This window comes from Pseudorca crassidens, chromosome 1, assembly GCF_039906515.1.
Source record: "Pseudorca crassidens isolate mPseCra1 chromosome 1, mPseCra1.hap1, whole genome shotgun sequence".
Taxonomy (NCBI): Eukaryota; Metazoa; Chordata; class Mammalia; order Artiodactyla; family Delphinidae; genus Pseudorca; species Pseudorca crassidens.
Genome location: NC_090296.1, coordinates 191,589,727 through 191,615,042, shown reverse-complemented (window position 1 = coordinate 191,615,042; position 25,316 = coordinate 191,589,727). Strand labels below are relative to the sequence as shown.

The 25,316-nt window shown below is 41.4% G+C and overlaps 1 protein-coding gene across 2 annotated transcripts; it reads right to left on the bottom strand.

Moving 5' to 3' along the window:
- Positions 1 to 1,265: 1,265 nt before the first annotated feature.
- SUV39H2 (SUV39H2 histone lysine methyltransferase) lies at positions 1,266 to 23,333 on the bottom strand. 2 transcript variants are annotated; one of them, XM_067703942.1, is made up of 6 exons: positions 23,187 to 23,333; positions 20,451 to 20,596; positions 6,688 to 7,359; positions 4,564 to 4,710; positions 2,696 to 2,825; positions 1,266 to 1,924 (listed from the first exon to the last, which is right to left on the bottom strand). In XM_067703942.1, the coding sequence occupies exons 1-6, from the start codon at positions 23,215 to 23,217 to the stop codon at positions 1,818 to 1,820; spliced, it is 1,233 nt and encodes a 410-aa protein (XP_067560043.1). In that variant the 5' UTR covers positions 23,218 to 23,333; the 3' UTR covers positions 1,266 to 1,817. The 2 variants fall into 2 exon arrangements, with proteins under 2 accessions (XP_067560043.1, XP_067560045.1); XM_067703944.1 differs by lacking the exon at positions 20,451 to 20,596 and having other exon boundaries at positions 23,187 to 23,316.
- Positions 23,334 to 25,316: the final 1,983 nt, after the last annotated feature.

Sequence of the window (25,316 nt, the reverse complement as noted above, 5' to 3'; positions counted from 1 at the left end):
GTTCATTACGTTTCTATTAATAAGGACAAGACAAAACGGGTTTACCGAAAACAGTCAACCTCCCTTTGTCCTCCAGCTTTACATTTCTTTAACAGAGAGTAGACAAGATCAAATAACTAGACAGTAAAACATTGACCTTTTAAAAAGAATGGTACAATTACATCTTTGAACCTGTGAGAATTATAATTCAAAGCAAGTTTGGCCTGTAAACCTGTGACGCTTTTTTACCACTGACACCATGTGACTATTTTTTCATAAAGAAAAAAATGGCACTAAAATATTTTTTTCCTTGACACCTTCGGCAAATTTTGGTGAGCAGACAGAATATACTCTGAGACTCCAAACATGTAAACAATTTACCCTATGTTATGAAAGAGCAAAATCCCGTGATAGCAATATAACAAAGTGTAGCTTCTCCCAAAAAAGAGGTTAAGGATGAAGATGTGAAGTGCTGCTTTCTTAAAGTCAGCTCAGCTTTACCCAAGCTTACTGTAGGTCATTAAAGCCTCGGGCAGGGACCTCTGGCAGAACTTAATTAAGAATACCAAGATTTAGACTTATCTGCTGCATTCGCCTTCATGTTGGACACCGTGATTAGAAGTCCCAGGATCAGAAAGAGATGAAAATATAGTTTTTCTGGACTGAGGTTTCACTACATAGGAAAAAACAAAAACAACAAAAAAACCCCAAACAATGAATATATTCCATTTCAGTCTTCATAGTTCAAGTAATAAATGGTCATAATTCAGACACGCACTTTGGCCAAGCCAAGTTTAGCTTTATCACATTAAAAAAATTCATGTATAAAATAAGTATCAGTTCAAAATATAGATCACTTCTTAAAAAGGGCCTGCAGGCCCTTTATTTATTATAAAAATAATTAAATTTGGTGGAAAGGAAATGTTAAAATTACCTGAAAATTCAGAAAATGTAATGTTAATTATAGTGAGGAACATTATCGTTACATACAGCCGCTCTCAGGGGGCATCTCGTTTTACTGTGGAGGCCAGAGCTGCTCAGCATGGACCGCCTACTTCATGTTATCAAGTGCTGCATCCCCCCTGCCTGGCACTCCAAAAAACCCCCCTGGGCCCAACCGCCCCATCCTTTCAAAGAAGCATAACCGCTAGCCGTTCTAGAATTTCAGGGGGAACATTTTGGGTATTTTTCTTCTACAGGATTAAAAAATATTTTAGAATTACTGGTTCAGACATCCACCGCTCCTAGTGGTCTAGATTGCTTCAAAACATTAAATCAAGCTGTAATTAAACTTTTTTACATTTAATTTTAGACCTTAAATTTCTGTATCATTAAGACCTCAATGTTTTAATGAAAGTAGAAAATAGAGTATAATTCAGTATCACCTATTTGTCTCAAATACAAGTACAATGAGTAGTAAGTAGGTAAACAGGAATGACAATAACAAAAATAGAACTTGTGTATTTGTCCAATAAGAATTAACTCTATTTCTCTAAATTCAAGGTGTATGGCAAGTCGAATATTTGATCTTAGTGACTATTACATCATTAGTTTAACACTTAAACACTGAAGGAGGCAGTTCTCTATTCACACAGACTTCTTTCTACACAGATCTGTAAACAGTCTGAATATGTATATTTCAAATTAGTCTATGTGACCCTGTGTTCCTCTCTTCAGAAGCATCAGTAATGCATTTGGCCAATAGTCTGAAACACGAATTGTAAATTAACATAGTGTATAATCTTGATAATATGAAAAGAGTCCCAAATACTTATTTTTTAAAAATGGTAACATTAGGAAAAAAACTATAATCATCATCAGTTCTATTTCCTGAAAATTCAGTTGAGGTAACCTCTGCAAGTCACAGCTCCACATTTGCACACAGTTCTGGCCCTCTTTTTGGCTGGGCTGTGGTCAACAGAATCTGAAGATATATCTCCAGAACCTGAATACGTAGAAAAAGAAATACAGAAGAGTTAAGACAATTCATAATGAGTTTCAAATTTTCTTTCAGTTGTAAATTGACAGAATCTTTACAAACTGTCTTGAAAGGATGCTGTGGGCTAGTAAGAGGTAAAGTGTATGTTATTAGTCCATATTTATGAGAATGGATTTGTGAAATGATGAAACTTACTAGTAAAATCCAGTATACACGCATTCATTTCATAAATTGCTTAAGAGCCATAAAGCAAGGTCAAGTAGTAACAATACGTAAAGGGCATCATACTTAGAAAAACAAAGAAAAGAAAACACATGTTGTCACAGTAAAGCAAACAGAATTAAATGTTCTCTTTAAAAGCCAGATTCAGTTAGGAATGGAATAAGCTCATATGTGATTTAAATCATATTTTCAATCTTACGAATATACATCTTTCAGTAAATATTCAGAAATGTAGGCTTAAAATTTTTTAAATACAAGTAATATTGAGAAAAGATGTTATAATAAATAAGCTTCTGTATGGAAGTTCTGAAAAAAGCAGGCAGCAACATGCTGTAGAAGAAAGAGCATTACTCAGCCCAAGATCAGGCAGACCTGGATTCTAGTATTAGCTCTGTCAGATTAGCTTTGTGCCCTCAGCAAAAAGACAAACTCTTATAGCCTCATTTTTTAAAACCTTAACATGAGTTTGGTTCAGATACTCTAAGGTCTTCTCCTATTCTGATTAGATTCTTCACACTGAAACTCCACCAAAGAAACTGTATTTGAAAATCATACCTTTCATTTGATAATCAAAAGTGAGCTCTTCTCCAGCATTTATAGTTCTCGTGGAAAATAATGCTATTCGGGGAAGACGGGTGTCGAGGTTATCAATGAAAACGTTGAACACCTGAAGATTCGGGTCACACTAAAAAGGAACGTGAGAACCCACTGAAGTAAAATTGACATGAACGAGCTCTTCTACATGCTATATAAAATCTTTAATTTCCCGAAGTATTAGTTTTAAGTTCTACTAGAAATTAACTTGCTTATTGTTTAGAGGTCTTTGAGGCATGCACATTTAAAAATACTGTGTTCCCTTACAGAAAATTTCAGACATACATAAAACTAGAGAAAATAATATAGTAAGTCCACATATATCCACTATGCAACTTTAAAGCTTATTAACATTTTTGTCAATCTTGTTTCATCTAGTCCCAACTTCTTAATTGTTTTTGGGGAATTTTAATGCAAATGTTAGATAACATTATCATTTCACCTGTAAATATTTTAGTAAGGTATATATATATATTTTTTGTTGTTGTTGTTGTTGTTTGCTTGTTTCTGAAATTTTTAATTTAATATTTTTGGAGCATGTTTCACAGCCGGTAACTAAAACCACAGAAGGTGCAACTGCAGATAAGGAGGGACTACTGTATCAAAAGTTTATTGAAGAGCCTAGAAAGATTCAAAAAATGCCCAAGTAGAACATCTAGACATAGAAATAGAATTATTGAAATTAAAAGTAAAACATGCTCTAGTAAGGCATATTTAAAGAACTTGAGTAACTTTTAAAATAATCAAATCAGCATTTTAGAGCTCAAATTTCATGTTGCATGGGGTTTCATTTCTTAAACTTCTGTTTGGAATTGCTCAGCATTTCGAGAACTCGGCACTACATTCTAGCATATGCAAGAAAGATCTGGTGAATCATACTGAGAAATCAAAGTAACTATTTAATTGTCCTTGAATAGAATACATCTATTTGGAGAGTATCTCAATTTTATCGTTAAGAAAAAATTCAACATGTAAGTAAACCAGGAAACAAAGGAGTCAGAAGGTCCCTGACATTTCGTTACTAATCATAAACTAGTTTTTTGGTATAAAATCCATCAAAAGATTAACATGGTCTACCTCCTTATATGATCAGCTATAGAACTTATGCTCCAAGAAACATTTTCCTTGTAATCTATGAAATGGAGATAATGTCATCTAATCTATAGAATAATGTCAGTCTCACAAGCCTAATACTATGTTATCCATCTAGCACTTAGGAGGTGTCCAGTAACTCCTAACCTCCCTTACTTTTGGAAATAGTTTTTATAGAGTATAAGGTTCTGGAGTTAAGGGTCCAAGTGTATTCTAAGTTCTTTTCAAACAAGAATTAAGAATACTAATTCATAATTTAGAAAAGTAGCCCTAAATACTTCCTCTAGAAATTCTTAAATTTTATAAAAATGTTAACATGTTTACATTTTAAGAGAACACGGCAAATCTACCCTTCTTTAGTTGTGTATCCTAAATTTAGCTGTGTTTACTTCTGTAACCCATATAGTTATGTGTTAATTCTTAAACTTTTTACCTCTTAACTCCTCTGCTCATTAATTTCCTCCTCTATACGAGGACAATACCTATCTCATAAAGTTGTTGGAAAGTGTAAATGAAGTAACATATGTAAAGAGTCCTGCAAAATGGATGTTATTTGGTAGGCACCTCGATGAATTTTCCTAAAACAGCAATAATACCAGGAATTAACAGAAGAGGCCCTTGTATTAAAATACTTTGAAGATAATAAAAGAGTATATAATTTAAAGACAATTATTCCTCAAGTATGGAAAATCTTTTAAAACAGTACTAATTAGTCCTGTCTATACTTTCTCTCTTACACTGTGATTCACAAAATGAGACACATTTCCGTATCGAGCTGCATCCACTGTGAATTCATCAGATTCATAGTCCAGATCAAAGAGATATGTGATTCCTTTGTTGTCATATAACTGCCCCCGTCTTTCAGCTTCTTCACTTGTGATAACCTAAAAAGAAAAAACTATAGTATATTATATAGCTATTGCTGAAGAAACACCCATCCATAAATCTATTAGTTAACATATTAATGCCTTCAGGTGCATAAAAAGAAGTAAAAGTGCCATCAAAGTAAACATTCACATAAACTAAAAGAGCTAGATGAACAGAGGAGGGCAATCAGAGAGGAGAACGGGTGGCGCAAACGAAGTATGACTGTTCAAATGAGAGTGAGGACAACCCAACAATCAGCAAGCGGAAACAGTACCCACCTTCGATTCTCATTTATTTGATATGTTCAAAAAAGCTACACAACTACAGCTCTGTGTAAGACATAACAGAGTGTAAAGGACTAAATTTAGAAGTAGGTTTGCTCTAAATAGGCTCTGAAGGCATTTTTCCTATAACGAATCTGTGTACAGTTACAAATGGAAATTTGTTACAAATACAGGAGAGAAGGTACGTTAAATTTGCGGTCAACTGTTTGGAAAGTGTAGTTTTGTAGAATACGTGGTTTTCATGAAATTCTGTAGCTCACAGCCATCATCTATACAGTTCTGCTCTGAAGAACACAGCCTGACCACACGCTCAGCTCAAGAAACCAAAAATGGCTCAAGTGATTCATGGTGTCAACCAAATTTAGCTGCCACATTCAGTAAACCAAAAGAAGAGAACAATTTGATTATACAAGGTCTAGTATTCTGAATAGTGATTTATAATAATCTGCCATTATCTAAAAATTTCAGGATCAAAATAGGGATGCAGTTTAACCTCAGAATTCTGGATGAATACAGATAATTAAAGGGGATCTAATTCCAAACAACTTTTAAAATACCTGGTTTGACAACCCCAGACATGCAGTCACACTCATTGTTCTAGCCACAGCTTAGCCCACCACTCAGTTTGAGGAGGTGTGGTGTACGGGTGAAGTGCAGCGATTCTGCAGCCTTGGTTTTGAACCTCGGCTCTTCTTTACTACTAACTAAGTGACCTTGGGCGAGCTGCTTAATTTCTCTGTGCCTCAGTTTCCTGCTGTACAATAATGGAGGAAATACTACCACCTCACAGAGTTGTTGAGAGAATTTAGTAAGAGTTGAAACGCAAGGTGCTTAGAATAGTATGCCTAAAATAGTATGTGGTAAACACTATTTTTTGTATATAAGCATTATATGTATAAAAATAAATGTGCTCAGTAGTTGGTATTTTAGAGAATGGTCTTTGTAGCTGAGTTACAGATGCAAAGAGTTTGGATTTTTCTTATCGGTGGCTGCAATAAATGTTTTTTTTTTTTTTTTTTTTTTTGCGGTACGCGGGCCTCTCACTGCTGTGGCCTCTCCCGTTGCGGAGCACAGGCTCCGGACGCGCAGGCTCAGCGGCCATGGCTCACGGGCCCAGCCGCTCCGCGGCATGTGGGATTTTCCCGGACCGGGGCACGAACCCATGTCCCCTGCATCGGCAGGCGGACTCTCAACCACTGCGCCACCAGGGAAGCCCAATAAATGTTTTTATGTGTACTTTACAATACTTGCTCATAAAACATTCATGTACTCTACAGTATCATTCATGCTGATGCAAAATTGAGTTTTGCCAACTACACTTAATCATATTTGGTCAAATGGGTGAAGTAAATTACAATTTAAAAGTTTCTAAGTCAGGATGTATTTAGATCTGATATTCTTCTTAGGACTTTTGTGTAAAAATACTGGTCATATTTTCAAAGTTGCAAACGCCAGTTTCAATGACTATGAGTGGGTGTTTGTTGAAAGGCGACTCTACTTCATTTGTCACTGCGTATAATTTTTTTTGTTCACATTCAAGTTTGTATTTCTCATGATGCCAGTGAACCCTTCCCTCAAACCTGAAGTCTGTACATATCTGCAAACGGTAACAGCAAAACGTACCAAGCGTGTTTGTTACTGAGGTAAAAGGCGGCGCCTCAAGAGCACGAGCCTCCCGCACACTGTGCGCTATGAGAGAAGCGAGCGTACCTCTCCGACATACTCCATGACAAAGCTCCTTCTCCTAATCTTCACGAGGGTCTTTACGCCCCAGCCACAGCCATTGCTGGTCCGAAAGATGCAAAGTGAATACTGCGTGCCTTTTTGGACAATCCTGTTGGGACAATCGGGTCCACACTGACACCTTGAGTTGCATTCGTAAATGGGGGTGCCAGGTGGGATTTTAATTTGCTGATTTTTATTATAAGCCAAAAGAACTCCAGCTTCAGCAGGACAACATTTCTCAAAGAAGCAATCTGTGCATGAACAACCAAAGGTGGCTTCATTCACTAAGCTGATTCCAGGAGCTGGTTTGTATTCATTAATGTAGTAGAAGTCTGAAGGGGGGCCCTCTAAGTCCACAGTATTTTCAACAAAAATCATTCCTTTGTGATTCTTCCTTCTGTTGAGTTCATCCTGCCATCTCTGCAGAGCTATCCTTTGTTTAGCCTTCTTTACAATGTATTCAGCAATGGCAGGTTTCAAAGCTCTGTGATTTTCTTTTAGAGTTATTGCTTTGCCTTTCTTTACCTGAGATAAATAATTATGCTTGTCATTAGAGAACTGCTGAAGCAGTAATGGGCACTTGAGATTTTGCAAAGGTTCCCAAGTATTTGTAGAATCTGGCCATCCTTTCCATTTTACAAGATAATATTCCATATCCTTAAAATATAAAAGAAAATGCAAATCAGATTATGACAGACCCAATTACTGTAATATCTTAAAGAGTAAGGTATTATCATTTTTCTTAATAAAGTTCAGAATACACAGTCACAAGTTACTAGCAGATGAAATACAAATCATAAAAATAAAACTATTTTTCTTTATATTACATAAACTATGCATAGAATTTAGATGTGGCATGACGTTTGACCAGAGACAAAAGAGTCGCACCTGGAGAAAGATAAAAGTACTGAAAGTCATGAATATGTTACCAAACAGTGATCAAGTGACACAAAATATATTGATCTTGATCATGGAAATAAGTTGTCCCAAAATGAATAATTTATGACCCAGCTCAGTGGCTAGCTTGGCCAGCACAGATGTAGGCATCCTCTAAGGTCCGTAATTTCATATTTTACACTGGCTGTGAGGGAAGTTCTTTTTCTCAATGTCCTGGGCACACATCCCCTAGATTTTCTAGAGTGAACTGTTCCATACAGTCATTCCTGGCTGCATGTGGCTATGGAGCACAGGAAATGTGGCTAGTCTGAATTGAGATGTGCTCTAAGTGTAATACACACTGCACTTCAACAACTCAGCACAAAAAAATAACGCACAATATTTGTTAATTTTTAAAAAATATTTCTTAATGTGTAAATATCGATTACACGTTGAAATAATATTTGGGGTTAAATTAAATGTATTACTCAAAGCAATTTCACCTGTTTCTTTCCATTTTGTTTAACACGGTTACAAGGAAATTTAAAATCATAGTCGTCCTTCGGTATTCACCAGAGGATTGGTTCCAGGACCCCTCTCGGAACCCAAAATCCACAGATGCTCAAGTCTCGTATGTAAAATGGCACAGTATTTGCATATAACCTACTCATATACTTTAAATCATCTCTAGATTACTTACAATATCTAATATAATGTGAATGCTATATAAATCGTTGCCAACACATGGCAAATTCAAGTTCTGCTTTGGAACTTTCTGGAATGTTTTTCTTTTGCAAGTATTTTCGATCCGGGGTTAGTTGAATCCTGGGGTGCAGAACCGGAGGACACATAGGGCCGACTGTATACATATGTAGCTTGTACTATATTTCTATTGAACAGCACAATTCCAGAGAGTTCTTACCTTAGACTCACCCGCGGCTGGATTAGGTGGCAGGCCTTCAAGGCACCAAAGATCAAATACTTTGACTTATCCCTCAGACTGCTGCTGGCCACCATGGTACCTGAAATCTTGCCTTCCCACCCCAGTGACTAGCTACGGTTTCTTCCCTTAAAGCCAGGCAATGCTATGTTAAGTTTCTCTTAAAAAAGGTAGTCTAGTGTACGTAAGAAAAAAATTTTTCAAGTAAAGTCTCTCAATTTTGTCTTTGTTCTCTGGAATAGTGAACATATATCCACGAGTGCTAGGGTAAAAGGCCTTCTGAAATATGAAAGTGATTAAACTGCATTCTACGGTTTTTAGTTATTTTAATTCATAGATATTGATAAAAACTTAACTGGGATACATTTGCTTTTTCCTGAAATTTTTAATAAAGGTTTTATTATAAAGTAAGGATGTTTTACTAGTCATAGTTTATTAACGCCAAGTGGCCTGGCAGGTCTAGGCAATGTGGTATAAGCCGCACTGTGGAGGCACCACTGGGGGAGGGGCACTGAGGCAGCTTTGCAGGAGGTCACCTGACGAGTGAGAGGGCTTATCTTCATCTCGAGGTTTTATTATATTCTACCCAATAAGCAGTAATGCTTGTTAATTAAAAGACCTTTGCTTCTTTGTGAAAACGGTCAAAATATGTTTTGTTAAAAAAAGTGGCTCAATTATGGTGTGCGCATATGCACAAAAACTGTACTTCTATGAAAATATATACTATGATTCCAGAAAAAAAAAAAGCCTAGACATATACTGAAGTGTCAGTCATACTGGCTCACTAAAACGTAACATGGATTTCTCCCTCCTGAGGTGACTACTACAATTCGGGATTGCTGTTGGCAGATATATGCTCAATAATAATGAGATCCACTTGGCAGTATCTAACATTACCGATTCCCCTTAATGATGAAAGTTAAAAATGTTTCTGATTCCAAAATAAAGCAATGCAACCCTGGTCCTCTTTTTTTTTTTTTCCTGCTGTAGTTTTTCCTACCATAGCCCTGGGTTATACCAAAGTTACCAGCAAACAATGAAAGAAACAGAAATGGTGGCTTCAAGTCAGATGATTAAGCTAAATTATCATTCAGCAAAACTAAAAACACTATGCCACTGTAGTCAACTTCCAAAATAATGTTTTATGATGAGTCGCTTGCAAGTTTGGTATGTTAATCACATTGTACCTACCTAATTTACGGATGGTAAAGATGCTTCAAAAACCTGAGTGCTACAGAAATATTAGTAACGTTTTATTTCTACTTTGTAGACTCCTTTTATTTTATAAGCCTTGTTTTACTTTTAAAATCAAAAAAAGATCTTTCCATTTTGAAAAATAAGATAATTTTATACAGAAAAATCAGTTTGACTTAACAAATTCAATTACTTCAATACCCTAAAATTTCAAATAAAAGTCAAAAATTTCTTAAGTCTCATAGGATATCAGTATCTTATTCAGATATGCAATCAACTCTTGATTACCTATAGAAATGGAGTGGAGTCATAAAAATGGTCTGTTAATCATTCCTGTATAATTTGGAATGCATCTTATTAATTTTTTTCTTCAAGACATTTTCCCCACTATGTTTAGCTTAGGTTAAATTCATTCAAATATTTTAGTATCTATTATGAGCATATGAAAGTTTGGTCACTAGAGGGTGTGATGAGATGCAAGGTAATACTAGCCTTTAGGAGCAAAATCTCGCTGGGAAAGGAAGGCAATAGTATGTAAAATAAGTAGCAGTGCAAGGTGGTACAATTTTAAATGCCAAAACAAATAAGACAATAGATACCACTAAAATACACAGAGGGAAATCAATATAGGTCAATGAGAAAAAGGTACAGAGGAAGTAGAACAAACTACACTGTGAAAGATTGATAGCATTTGTTGGGTAGGGCACAGGGCAGGCAGGATGAAAAACACAAGCAGAAGCCTGGAGCTAAGATTTGCGTGAAGTATCCAGAAAACAGTGAAGAGATGGACTTAGCCAGCTTTACAGTTTAGAACACTGAAGCGAGAGAGAGAACGGTAACGGCAAGGCAAGAGCAAATTCCGGACAGCTCTGAACACCTGACTTTATCGTAGGCCAATGGTTTTTACAATTCTTAGAAACCATGGTGTTTCTGTGGGGAGCTTCATTCCATGTAAATACATTTAATTCCATCTTGTCTACTAGGAACTGCACTTACACAATGCAGACACTCAGGGCTCTGTCTTTGGCCCCTTTTCACACTAAACAAGGGTTCATCTCTTTTGAGAATCTGAAGAAAGCCACAGACCTTCCCCTATCAAAAGTCACATGTATGATACAATGGGTAAATTCAGGATATGTGGATTCCAGACTAAGAATTCTTGCTCCAAATGTTCTCTCTGGGCAACCTCTTCACTCCAATGGTTTTAACTGTATGCTGATTCTCCCAAAATTTTAGCTGCAACCCCATATAGTCAATAGCCTACTGGATGTCTGTCCCACAGGTTCTTAATCAATCTATCTACATGGAACTCGCCACTGTTGTTCCTGAATGGTTTCTCTCTGTATTCGCCATCAATGGCAGCCTTACCCCCACCTACCTAGTCACACAAGTCGCAAACCACGTCAATCTCACCTCTTCCTTCCTCTCAACCCAACCCATCACCAAGTTTCTCCACATGCTTCTTCTGGCCCACCTCTTTCGCCAGAATGCCCGTTCCTGCAAGCCTTCAGCTTTGCCTGGATTAGGACACTGATCTCCTACCGGTTTCCCTGCCACCAGACTGATAACACTCCACTCTGTCCTCTACTAACGTGTAGTTTTCTTATAAAAACAAAACATCCACAGTGCCAGCCATTCTGTTATTTTCTTGCTTAAAAATTTTAATGGCTCGCCCACTGCCTAAAGAATTAAGCTCAAACTTCCTATTATAACAAAGATCATTCTTGACTGGGTCGCTGATGCCTCCCTGACTCAATGTTCCAATGTGGCCCATTCACACACCGCCCTCCAGCCACACTGAACTGCTGTTAGTGACTGAACATGCCAGGCCTTTTCATACTTTTCTGTTGCTTTGTTCACCCAGTTATTTCTAATTAGAATGTCTTCTTCCATTTGCCTACTGAACACTTATTTCAGTCTCATCTTTTATATGCAGAAAAACCTACTCATCTTTAAAACTCAGCTCAAATGTCATCTCTCCCGTGAAGTCTTCCCTCCCTCTGATTACTGCCAACTCGTGTTCCCATTTCTAATCTAAACTATAAGCCATTTGTGGGGAAGGAAAGAATCTTATTCTTTGCAGCCCCAGAACCAAGCACAATTCCCTACTATATCCTAGGCTTTGACTAAATGTTTCTGAATGTATAACGAAAAATACAACTACCAACACGTATGCAATATAAAAATCACAACAGTAACGATATGAATCCTTAAAAGAAATACAGGCTGCTCAACTTAACCTGGAGATAGCAATTCATGGTTTTTCAATATTTGTTCTGTCATCTGCTGTCTGTAGTCAGTAAGTGGTAGCTAGCACAAACACTTTAAAATACATATACATATGGGGGCACAAAAAAGAACAACAAAAAAAATCTGCCTTCCCATTAGCTATTTTTCCCCTGCAAGTTTTGAAGTAATCACAGTATTCACTATTAGTGGTAGAACAGCCTTAATCTGATTATGAAAATCCCAGTGTTCCATGAGAACACAGTTCGAGAACTATTACAGTCAATGGAAAGTCACTAGATTTCCATACCAGTAACCGACAGAGGGTAGGAGTTTGGGGGCCTGGGTTAGAGGCCCAAGGCTGACACAAATGAACAACATGACCTTGGAGAAGTCCCTCTTGGAGCTCTGCTTTCCTGGTCTCTAAAATTCAGGTTTTAGTCTAATGATTTCTGTTATTCCAGTTCTTAACCAATCACTCTTAAGTGCAATCAGTCTTTTAGGAGTATGACTCTATTGTTAAATGTGGCTATTTTGTTAGTATGTGGTAGTATGTGGCCGTGCAGTATAGTGGTAGTCCTAGAGACATAGAATGATCTGGATACTTTAAGAAATCAAAGCTTTGGTTAGTATTTCTTTAATATTTGATTCCTAAGCAAGAAGCCCCACTGATGTGCATGGGTGTCCTTCACTGATGAGATGAGGATGTTAATAAAGAGAACCCAGTTTTGTCAGAAATTTTTCTGTATGAAGGGGTGACATGGCAAGAACATGGCACAGGAAAATCACACAGCAGTGAGACTACCACAGTTTACATCCTTTGAGTTCCACTGGACCTGACATGAGCTCATCACAGTAACCACCTGCTTGTTCCCCCAGCTAGCATTCTTTCCACTTCCCGAGCTGGCTATTTCAGACCTCCTCCACTTCCCTCAGGAGTCCCTATCCCACCGCCTCCCCCGTTATTTTCAGTAGCACGTGACCCTAGCGTGGAGCTAGACAAGAAGGGGACCACAGACACAACAGGAGAGAGGCCCTTCCTCCGTCAATTACCCCCATCTCCTGTCCCTTCAGTCTCTTGCTCTCTCCTGATCCTCTCTAGCATCTGAATCTCCCTTATTTTTTTTTTTTTTTTGCGGTACGCGGGCCTCTCACTGTTGTGGCATCTCCCGTTGCGGAGTACAGGCTCCGGACGCGCAGGCTCAGCGGCCATGGCTCACGGGCCCAGCCGCTCCGCGGCATGTGGGATCTTCCCGGACCGGGGCACGAACCCGTGTCCCCTGCATCGGCAGGCGGACTCTCAACCACTGCGCCACCAGGGAAGCCCTCCCTTATTTTTTAAAGGCAAAATTAAACTAAACCTCCTTTGAGATATAAATGCTTGAATAAGTAAGGGATCTTGAAAAGATATGATAAATTACTAAAAGGTCAGAGATCGGAGACTAAGGTATAGTCTCAGTATAAGATGCTTTATAACATGCAATTTTTAAAATCATATTATCTACTCGGATTTTTTTTTAAATTAAAAATTATAAACACCCTTAGACCCTACATAGCCCTTCTTCAAAGCTAGAGTTCTGGAAGGAGTCGCCCATACCACTTGACCCTACTTTCTCACCTCCAACTAATTCTTTAATTCATTCTATTTCGGCTTCTTCTATCCATACCACAGAAATGCTCTAAGGGTGTCAATGACCTGTCCATTGCTCAGTCCAGAGGGAGCTTTATGCTTCTTTGACCCACTGGGTATGACTCTATTTTACTGACATTATCTCCTCCTCAGGCTGCCGTGTTTACTCTTCTGATTTTCTTCCTACCTTTCCTGCCAGTTTTTCTCCGTTGCTTTGACAGTTCTTCCTGGGAGTACCACTTACTGTTCCTCAGTCCTGGCTCTTCACCTGTTTTCTTTACTTGGATCACTGCAATGGCCTCTTACCCTTTCAATCCACTCACGGCACAACAGCCAGAGTGATATTTTCAACACTCCTCTCTCCCCAGTTCACTCCCCTGCTCAAAACTACAAAATATTTCCCTATTGCCCTTAAGATAAAGTCCAAAATTCCTTTCTTGGCCTACAAGAAAATGCACTTTCTGGGGCCTGCCCCATCCTTCCAGCCTCATTTCAATCCCTCTATGTTCCACTCACACTGCAAATTCCTTGAAGGAGTCAGGCTCTCTTCTGACTCAATACCCTCCCCCATTATCTTTTCACCCTTTAGTACTAAGTTTAAACATCAGTCCTTACGGACACCTGCCTACTCTCTCCAGGATGAGCTAGAGCCTTCTGTTACATTAGCCTTACCTCAACTATAATTAAGTCCTTCGTACAATGATATTTAAGGTTTTTCTACTCTCACTGAAAGATAGACCCCATGATATCAGGGACCATGCCTCTGTGTCATTCTCTGCTGAGATTGCTAGTGCCCAGTGCGTGACATGGTAGATGGTAGAAGACTGGAGAAATATCTGCAGAGTTAATGAAGGTGTAACTGTACCCAGTCCTGGGGCTTCAATCCCCATCTTCTTGCCAATCGCTTCAAGAACAATGCTTCCACTTAGTTCTCACTCTTGATTTGGAGCCACATTTCCAACTATCTACTGGTCGTCTTACACTTAAATGCTCTCAACCTTCTTCTCCAACTTCAATCTAGTCTTCCTATCCTAATCCTCCTTAAGCCTCATCTTCCTATATTCCTGGGTCTTGGTGAACAGTATTACTCTCCACTCCATGGCAAGCTTTCCTAGATGTGGATCCCTCACTGCTGGATCCCCAGCCAACCCCCTGACCACTAAACCACAGACTTAAATTTTACATCCACTATAATTCAAAATATCACCAACTTATCTTCATCTTTATTGTTACTACTTTAGTTCAAGCACCATCTCTTCTTGCCCAGATTACCACAACAGCCTTTCAGAATGTGTTATACATATGTCATTCCCCTTCCTGCCAATCCACGTTCCTCACTGCGGAGAGAAAACTCTCTGAATTGCACATCTGATAGTGTCACTCTTTTCAGAACCGTTCAGGTGACTCCCCACTGCTGCAGGATGGCTGGAGTTCCTCTACTCGTCTCTCACTGTCTCCCACTTCCAGATCCTACCACCCCATTCTCTATGTTAAAGCCTTAAGGAAAGACTCTACTCATCTTATCAGGCCCCCGCTGGATATTACCTTTTCTGGGAAGCCTTCTCTGACCAGCCCAGGCATACCTCTCACAGATCACATCATGATGTCTGCCCTAGCACTTATTATACTATTGCATTGGGTGATTTACTTGTCAATCTTTTTCACTGGGCTGTGAGTTCCTTAAGGTTAGGGACAGTTTCTCATGAACCTTTATTTTCCCACTGCCTAATGTAGTACCTGACACACAGAAGAAACTCAAATGTTTATTGAGTGAGACAACAGAAAGGTGAAACCAGAGATATCAGGCAATAAATTGCTGCTATAATTTAAGCGTGACGCTATGGAGGTCTAGTCTAACAGTGACGGTGAGGACTGGAGAAATCACTGACACAAAACCCAATTCAATTCATCAACCATGAACTAAATACCCATTACGTACTAGGGGCTATAGTAAGACACAGTCCTGGCCCTCAAATTGTTGCCAGTTCAGCAGGTATGAAACAAAGCTACAAAATGTGAACAGCTCTAGAATAATGACAAGAACAGTGCTTTATAAGTCCTGAATATAAAGCAATTAATTTTGCTAGAGGTGGGGAAGGGAAGAAGGCTCTATGGTTGGTGGTAACCTTTCAGTTGAACTTTGCAGGCCATGCAGATTTTGCAAGGAGAGAAGGGAAACAATATTTCAAAGAGGGAAGTGGATGAGAAAAGCAAAAGGGCACAAAGGTGCATGATGTGTTCAGATATTGGAATATAAGCTATGTTTGTTTTTTAGCTAGATTCTCAATGCTTAGAAGAGTGCTCAGCTCTTAGTAGATACTCAGTAAACCTTAGCTACATGGAAGAATTTACAAGTATATCAATGAGGTAAGGAAGTAGGAAATGTTACAAGAGAACATACAAGTAGGGTATGTTACAAGTAGGGTATGTTACAAGCTGGAAAGGGGGCTGGTGGCCAGATGATAACAGCCTTAGTCCAAAGGGTCTCAGCTTAGACTGGCAGACACCAGGGAGCCATTTAAAGGGCTAAAGGAAGGTCCTAATGCAATCAGAGCTGTGTTTCAGAAACAACTGTAATGGCTTTGAAGAATATGGTACTGAGACAGTGTCTTTCATGAGCTAAATGGAGGGGAACACATAAGAAAAGGATAGGGTGTTAAGATCTTTCACCTGCCCTGAACATGAGAGACAGACAGACAGAAAGACAGAAAAGGTAGAGGTACGTTCAAGTAATACTGGCTTACAGATTCAGTTATCTGTGTTAGGCAGGATAAGAATGAGGAATAGGGATCCCCTGGTGGCGCAGTGGTTGAGAGTCCGCCTGCCGATGCAGGGGACACGGGTTCGTGCCCCGGTCCGGGAAGATCCCACATGCCGCGGAGCGGCTGGGCCCGTGAGCCATGGCCACTGAGCCTGCGCGTCCGGAGCCTGTGCTCCGCAGCGGGAGAGGCCACAACAGTGAGAGGCCCGCGTACCGCCAAAAAAAAAAAAAAAAAAGAAGTGAGGAATATAAGTGGGCTGTAGGAGGACATAAGTGTGCAAAGCGTGCTTATTCCAAAGCAAGGAACCAAAAGGAGAAGGATGAAGGAGAAACTAGCAGCAAAAGTTACCCAAACTGAACTATAATACTCAGAATTCTGTAGCATAAGAAAGAAAACTGGCAGCTCCTTCAATGTAAGCACAGACTCCTTGGTAACTTACTCTGTCTGTCAAAGTATAACAGGAATGAACAGGAAAAGACAGAGAGGTAGAGACTACATAATCTGATGACCTATTAGATGTAGAGGGTAGGGAGGAAGGAAGAATTAAAAAAGTATGAAATTATAAGGTTAGGTAACTGGGAGTATTATGATTCTGTCAAACTAGGTAGGGAACACTAGATCAGGACACAGATTTGAGGGAGGAAAATGGGTACAGTTTTGAAAACGCTGAATGTGGTAACTGTAGGGTGTCCAGCTTAAAATGAAGCTCAGAAAGAAGTCAATGCCTCACAAAGATCTGAGGGTCATGAGCCAAACAGACAGAAGTAGAAACCACTGGGAAAGAGGTCGTCTGCAGAGCAGCTTCGAGGTGAGAAGGGGGCCAAGGACAGAGCCTTGGAGATTATGTATGAACACTTCAGAAGGACAGGTAAGAGACTGTAAAGGAGATTCAGAAAGAACAGTAAGAAAAACTGGTGGCGAAAAGAAGTGGAGATAGAGGTGAGTAACAATGATGAGAGTACACCCCTCTACGGCATGACCGCCGCAGGTCAGTCTCCGCTCACAGTAACCCCACGAGCCGCTGCCGTAAAGATCCTCATCCCGTACGGGAAGCAGCGAAGGAGAGAACCTACGCAATGTGCTGAAGGTCACGCAGCTAGTACGTGGTAGAAGCAGAATGTGAACCAGAACCTAGGCAGTCTCTCCAAGACACGAGTTTCAGAGAAGAAAAGAGTAGCCAACAGTGTTAGGTGCTGCAAAGTGGCACAGTAAGGTCTGAGGTCCTCGAGTGTGGCCTTGAGGAGGCCACTGCCAGCCGCCAATCAGACAGAGGGGGTTCAAAAGTCAGTAACAAGGGGAAAGGCAAGCTACAGCAGAAATGTTTTGCAAACTGTGTATCTGATAAGGGACTATCTAGAATACACAAAGAACTGTTACAACTCAATATAAAAAGACAAACAGCCCAATTTAAGAAAACAGGTAAAGGATCTGAATAGACAGTTCTCCGGAGAAGATACACAAATGGCTACAAGCAGCAGTCCCCAACCTTTTTGGCACCAGGGACCGGTTTCGTGCAAGACAATGTTTCCATGGATTGGGGTGGGGGAGGCGGGGGGAGGATGGTTCAGGCGGTGACGTGAGCGACGGGGAGCGGCAGGTGAAGCCTCGCTCACTCCCCGGCCGCTCACCTCCTGCTGTGCGGCCTGGTTCCTAACAGGCTGCGGACCGAGAGCTATAAGCACTTGAGAAGATGCTCAGCATCATTAGCCATCAGAGAAATGCAGATCAAAACCATGAGACACTCCATACCCACAAGGACAACTATAATCCAAAAGTCAGATAATAGCAAGTATTGGTGAACATGCAGAAACTGAAACCCTCATATGCTGCTGGGGGGAATGTAAAATGGGGCGGTCACTTTGCAAAACAGTTTGACAGCTGCTCAAATGGTTAAACACAGAGGTACCATATAACCCAGCCATTCAACTCCTAGGTATATATCCAGGAGAAATGAAAACACGCCCACACAAAGGCTTGTACATGAATGTTCATAACAGCATTACTTATAATAGCCCCCAAACAGGAACAACCCAAATGTCCATCAAGCGATGAATGGATAAATTATATGTGATATATCCATACAATGGAATATTTGGCAATAAAAAAATGAAGTATTGATACGTGCTACAGCATGAATGGACCTTGAAAACATTATGTTAAATGCAGGAAGCCAATCATAAAGGATCACATAAATATTGTACAATTCCATTTATATGAAATGTCCAAATAGGCAAATCTATTGAGACAGGGAGCCATTGAGATTCCAAATCTATTGAGATTAGTGGTCGCCTAGGGTTAGCGGGGAAAAGAGATGGGGAGGTTTGGGGGGTGATGGCTAAGCAGTATGGGGTTCTTTTTAGGGTAATGAAAATGTGCTACCATCTCCACAAAAAGTTTTAGAATAATTCTGAGAGGGTACAAAAACCTTTGAATTGTACAGTTTAAATTGGTGAATTGTAGGGTATGTGAATTATATGTCAATAAAGCCGTTTTTAAAAAGTTAATGGGAAATGAAGTAGAAGGAAAAGACAGGAAATGCTTGAGTGGGGATGGAAGACGTAAGAAAGATTTCGGAAGGTTAAGGAAGATCTGAATAGGTTTATTGATTAAGATAAAGCAGTGGAAAAACAGTGCTTGATACAAAAACGACATCAGAGAGCTTCCCTGGTGGCGCAGTGGTTGAGAGTCTGCCTGCCGATGCAGGGGACACAGGTTCGTGCCCCGGAGCGGCTGGGTCCGTGAGCCATGGCCGCTGAGCCTGCGCGTCCGGAGCCTGTGTTCCGCAACGGGAGAGGCCACAACAGTGAGAGGCCCGCGTACCGCAAAAAAAAAAGGACATCAGAGATTAAGCAAAGTCCTAAAGGGGATGGGTAGGAAGAAAAAAGAAAAATGGTGACACCTCTGAAAGAATGAACAAAGATACAGATAACTGGTGTGAAGGTAACTTGAAAGTTCATCCTTGAAGGATCCAGTGAGGCAGAAGTCTGCAGCTGAATATGAGAGGGGGAGGGATACAGTCAGAAGTCCAGAGAAGTAATAAAATTTGGGGAAACTGATGACAAAAATGGAAGGAGCAAGCAAAAGATAAAAAGCTTGTCAAGTAGAACTGAGCAGTGCAAGAATAGAAATAATATGTAACGGAACCAAGAAGTGTGATTATATGACACCTGTGGCTAGACTGGTCAGGCCAGGGTTTATAAACTGAATTGGCAGATGACAGGGTTGTTTTGGGGTTGAAGGCTGCTGAGAGTGTAGGTGAAATGCTTCATCATAAAATCCCACTGAGTGGGGAAGTCAGTGACACCAAAAAGAAGATGGATGTTTCAAAGGAAGAATGGGATTTAATGACTGAATCCATATGGAGGATGAAAAAGAAGGAAAACAAAGAATTAAACAGGATTCCTGATTCATTCATCTGCAAGAATGGACAGATTAATTAATTGAAACAGAGTTCTTGTAGAGGAAGTAGACTACAGAAAGGTGAATTACTCAAAAATACATTGTAAGGTTTAGATTGAAAGAGCTTCTTGAAGAACAACCCTGTAGAGGAACAGAAACAAAGTGAGGCCCAGAGAAGTTAAATGACTTTACTGAAGTCATGAGGTTCTAGACGAAGCCTAAAAATGACTGTGAACTCCAGGCCATTTTATTGCACAACAGAACCTCACTGCTAGCAGGAGTTTGACAGGATGGCAGGAAACACAAACGGTGATGCTTCTTGAGGAGATTCAGTACCACTAAAATTGGCTTGAATTTCTAGGTTCATCTCAGGTGATAGTGGGGAAACATGATTCAGGAACAAAATGAATGACAGGAGAAGCCAATCTCAGATAAAACATTTGCTCTGGTAATCCACCTGGAGATAATCAAGAGTTGGATGTAGAATGATATTGATATAAGCACCTTGAAATATTCTAATACAAGAACATTTTATGCTTCAAAATCCTCTCAATGTTATTTGGCAAAACAGATGATAGGACACAACTTTATTATGGCCAAGAATTTTAACCATTAAGAAGAGTTCTGCTTACTTTTAAGGTTCTTTTTATGTCACAGAAATATGAAATACTGAATTGAAGTCTGATTAGGTCTCTTTTAAGGGTCTAGATATTTGCCTTACCTTTTCTACCTTGTAGTCACACAAGTATTCCACCTCATAATTGTTTAGATTCCTTTTGGTGATTCCAATCGATTTACATGTGAGCTTTTCTTTTCTACATAATTCCTGAAGAGTATCAAGTGAAACTAGGCAAGGCACACACCAAGCTACAATAAGAAAATAGAATTCTTTACTAGTGAAATAGCTACTCAATTAAAATAAAACAAAACAAAAAACCAAAAGAAAAAAAGGGGAAAACTCAAGACCTCTATATCCCCACCCTTCAAGTGGCAATTTTATAAGACTAAAAATTCATATGACAAGGAACCATATACACGTCTTTAAGAAAAAGTTAACCATTAAAGAACTCTCTTGGTAAATTGGTCTTCCTGGATTTTCTCATGGGTCTCTATCCTACATGTTTAACTGATGTCAATTTCTACTAGGCCCCCTGAACAAAATGTTTCATGTCTATAAGCTTGCATTAGATTATATATAGATGCAAAAGTCGAGATAATATTTTTGACTTTTTCATTGTATTCTACACAGAATTGCTCATTTAATAAAATGTAGATCTCAAGGACACGCTCATTATTGTTAGAAATACATCTTAAATATATTTTAAAATAATCTTACATTGTTAAAAAGTAACAATGTAAGATTCTTAGTTGAACAATAAGAACTGAAATCTAATTGAAATCTAATTCTATAGTTACATACTCATACATCACATGGCCTACTTTTCCCATTTTGGAAGGTTGCATAAAATTTTAACTCCGATTTTGCCCATGCTGCAATGTATTATTATCAAGGTCAATAAACCCAGGAGTTAAAATAAAACAACGGAGAGTATATTGAGTTTTGTTACTACTCATTTCCTATATTGCTTCCAAAGCCAAGAATGACAATACAGAGAGTATTCAATTTACATAATCCACACACCAAGCTTGAAGAAAGTCAGCCGTCCTCATGATCAACCTTGTAGAAGCCAATAACTAACTCTGCTGCGGAAGATTTTACCCTCAAATTCCCGTAAACAGTATGCTACCATACTGCATTTAAAGTATGTTAACACAAACTGATATTTAGAAACAGGTAATGAACCTGGCTTTATGGCTAGCGCTAGTAGAAGCACCAGGGAGGATCAAGAGGTCCTCTGCCCCAGGCTCCGCCAGGCCACCGAGCTGCATGATTTTAGGGAGGTTTCCATCTTTCTGGGTTTCAGCTTCGCTGAAAAAAATGGCAGGGTTGGAGTAAACTGGGATTACCAAACAAAATTTATCAGTAAACGCTGGCTTTACTTGGTAGCTCTCCAAGGTAGTGGTGATAACCTTTTGGGTTAGAGGTAATTTCCAGAGAGGAGAGAACAGCTGGTCTTCCTATAATCTCCCCTCGCCCTCCCCATCTCACACCGGGATTTCACGGTCAGAAACCCTCAAGTACGATTTCCACACGTGCCCCCAACCCCTTCCAAAAAAGGATGCATGATTCTAGACCAAGAAAGCGAAAAGGATTTTCCCCCAAAATATCTGGGGGGCGAGTCTGCTGGTTTTGGAGTGGTGGTTTGGGGGGAGGGGAGCGGCAGAATAGAAACGACCCCTGTATTGACATAACCTCAGGATGTTTTGTGTAAAAGGTAACCTCATTATGCTGATCACATGCAGAGGAGGTTCCTCTGGGCTATCTACCCAGCGTGGATTTGTCTGCCGTTCCTACCATTTTCACCCAGTCCGAGTTACACGAGGATTCAAGACGCGACCCTCCACGGAAATGCTGTTTTGGGGAATAAGAAAACTTGGAACATAAAAAACTGCAAACCCCCTGCCCCCACGGCAGAAAAATAATTCATTGGTAAGATTAAACATTTCATGACCACCACGAAAACTTGACACTAGTTCCACACTAACCCCTAGCGGAGGAAAAGTTGGGGGGTAATGAATCCATAATCCACGCAGAGAGGCGCAGCGCTGGAAAATACCTTTCAATTCTATAAGGCAGTGAAAGTTCCCGTCCTTCAGCGCGCGCACAAACACACGTTAGGCACCGAATTCTTCGGCGTCCACATAAATACCTCGCAAGTTACCGGGGTGGGGGGGGGGAACCGATTCCCGTAAGCCAGGGGCTGCCGCCGCCAGTACCCACTTACTGGGGTTCTCTGCAACGGGGACCCGCCCCTCCCGGTGCGTCCGCATCGGGGTGCATCCTCACTCAGCCTTCACACCTCTGCCCCGACCTCTCTCCGCTCCTCTGACACTGTGGTCACACTCACCCCACGGGGTCCTCCCGCTCCCCAGTTCCGAAGCCAGCCCGACCGCAAACGTCCCGCTCAAACCACCACAAAGGAGTCGCGCCCCCAGCGTGCCCACGGACCTCGAGCCGCGCCGGGCTCCGCCGGGGCCGCCCGGACGCCACCGCACGGCTGCCCCGCGGGGAGGGGGCTCGGGCGCGGCGGGCGGCGGGGGCCGGGCCGCCGGGTCGGCGGGCCGGCAGCGGTGCGCGCGGGCCGGGCCTCGCGGGGGTCGGGCGCGGGAGGGGACTGAGGGCAGCGGGCGGGCCGAGCCGCGAGGAGGGTCAGGGGCCGGGGGCAGGGAGGAGCCCGAGGCGCGCGTCTGGGGGCCGCGGTGTCAGTGGCGCGGGAGGCGGCGTTTCGCCGCGTCGCGCTCCGGCCGGCCCGCGCGTCCCGGCCCCGCTTCCCGGGCCTCGGGAGTTTGCCCGGCGGACGGGGGACAGTGCGGGGCGCCGCTCTCCAGCCCTCACCTCCTCGCGCCTCGGCCCCGGCCGCCGCCATCTTGAGGAGCTTTCATTCAAACTGGCGCGGTCTGACCGGATAGCTCAGCTGGCCTGACGCCCCGCCCCAGCCCGGCCCGCGCGGAACTCGGGGGCCGGGGCGGGGGACTAACCCGCGAGGCGTCCTGACGTCAGCGGAGGCCGACACAGCCGCGGCGGCGAGTGCGCCTGCGCCCCAAGTCTCCTCCGGGCGCTCGGAGGGGCGGGGCGCGGGGGTGGGGAGCGCTACCCTAGGTGAAGGGCCACCTGCCCTGGCCTGGCTGGCTTAGCGCCTGATTCAGGGTACCGACATTAGGCCTTCCCACGCTTGTTAGTTCTTCTACACGGGCGCTACGTGTACGTTATGCAAAATTGCAAACGCAGAGCGGAGCTATGCGGTGCAGAGTACGTTTGGCTCTCACACCTGCTCCTCAGCCACCTGAGCCCAACTGGCCATTGTTAACGTTTCCGTCCACGCTACGCCCCTAGATCACAGGTTCTCAAAATTGGCTGCACGTTGGGATCACTTACAGGTTTTGTATTTTGGTTTCACTCTCGGAGATTTGATAGGAATGGGGTGCAACCGGGACGTTGGAATTTTTTAAAGCTCCCCAGGTGATTCTAAGTGTGCAATTTGAAACCACTGTTCTAGATCAGTGCTTCTCACACTTGAATGGGCAGAGGAGTCTGGGCATCTGGTTAACATGCGGGTTCGAATTAGGTAGGTCTGGACTGGGACCTGAGGTTCTGCGTTTCTGACGAGCTCCCAGGCTACGTCCCACACCAGTAGCCAGGCTGCGGGATGCCCAGTTCCCCTCACCGGGCCCACACCGGTCTCCACCCCCCAGCCCGCCCCCATCCAGCCGTAGCACCGCATCCATGGTGATTGTTCTAAACAATCTGAGGCAGAAGCCTGCCAAGAGTAAATTGCGAAAGTTCGGTAGAAAGCCGTTTGACGTCTACCAAGGATTTTTAAAAGAAATTTGTGTAAAATAAAAAAATATTTTAAAGCATCCTGTGTAAGTTTGACATGTTGGAAATAAACACAGAACATTAAAGGAATTAATTTGTTTTGATTACGTTATGAAATAGTGTCTAGTCATTTAAAAAGATATTTATGAAGCCTTTGGTGTCATGGAGAAGTGTTTAACAGAACTTCTTAAGGAAAACATAAAAACAAAAAGCTGTAAACATACAGAGTTTCAACTATGTAAGGAAATGTATAGGAAGATAGATAATAAGATCTCTGGGAAGTAGTTTCCTTTTTGACTTCTTGTTTTTACATATTTTCTATAATGAGCATCTTATTACCTTGATAATAAGGAATAAAAAGTCCTCCAACCTTATTACATGGAAAGCCCTTTGTGATATGGGGATTCCTGCCCACTTCTCAAGCCTCATTGCTCATCATCTCCTCCTGTTCTAATTCGTAACTTCCTCGAATATTCATTTCCCTGCTCCTTGTCTGCAGGACTGTTCTCTCTGCCTAGAAAATGCCTACTTTCCCCGTCTGTGCTAGGATTACTCCTACAGACCCTTTAAGACTTGGACAGAGGCTCACCTCCAGCCAAGCCTCTTTCTGGGGCTTCTCCCCCGCCCCCGAATGTACTCTCTGCTCTTCATATGTGTTCTTACACCTAGGAAGGAGGAGAGCATCCATCCTCACCAACTGCCCTCCTGGTTTTCCCCCCCCTCATTGGCCACTCTTCACTCCCCCTTCTGGCTCCCTTTCCTCTATCCAACCTAAATGCTGGGGTTCCTCAAGGCTTGGCCTTGAGACATTTCTCTTATGCTTTTTCCCTAAGTGACTGCCTCAATTCCCATGAACTTAAATATCTTTATGGTTAAGATTCCCAACTTTTTGTCTCCAGCCCTGACCTCTACTCCGAATTCCAGACTTGAATATCCACGGTGTCTAGCTGACACATCCACTTAGGTGTTAAACAAACATCTCAAATTGAACATACCCCTTATTTACCTGGGATAAGTTCCAAGACCCCCAGTGGATGCCTGAAACCACAGATAGTACTGAACCCTATATATACTATGGTTTTTCCTATACATACATGCCTATGATCAAGTTTATTTTACCAATTAAGGGATTAACAACAATAATAGAAC

What these genes read in the sequence shown, in the direction of transcription:
- SUV39H2 (XM_067703942.1), bottom strand. Translation starts at nt 23,217, where the DNA reads ATGGCGGCGGCCGGGGCCGAGGCGCGAGGAG. An exon ending in GTGACTACAAGGTAGAAAAG is followed by an intron (nt 7,360 to 20,450) that starts GTAAGGCAAATA and finishes TTATATTTTAAG; the next exon opens with GATATGGAATATTATCTTGT. An exon ending in CTCATTTTGTGAATCACAGT is followed by an intron (nt 2,826 to 4,563) that starts GTAAGAGAGAAA and finishes GTTCCTTTTTAG; the next exon opens with TGTGACCCGAATCTTCAGGT.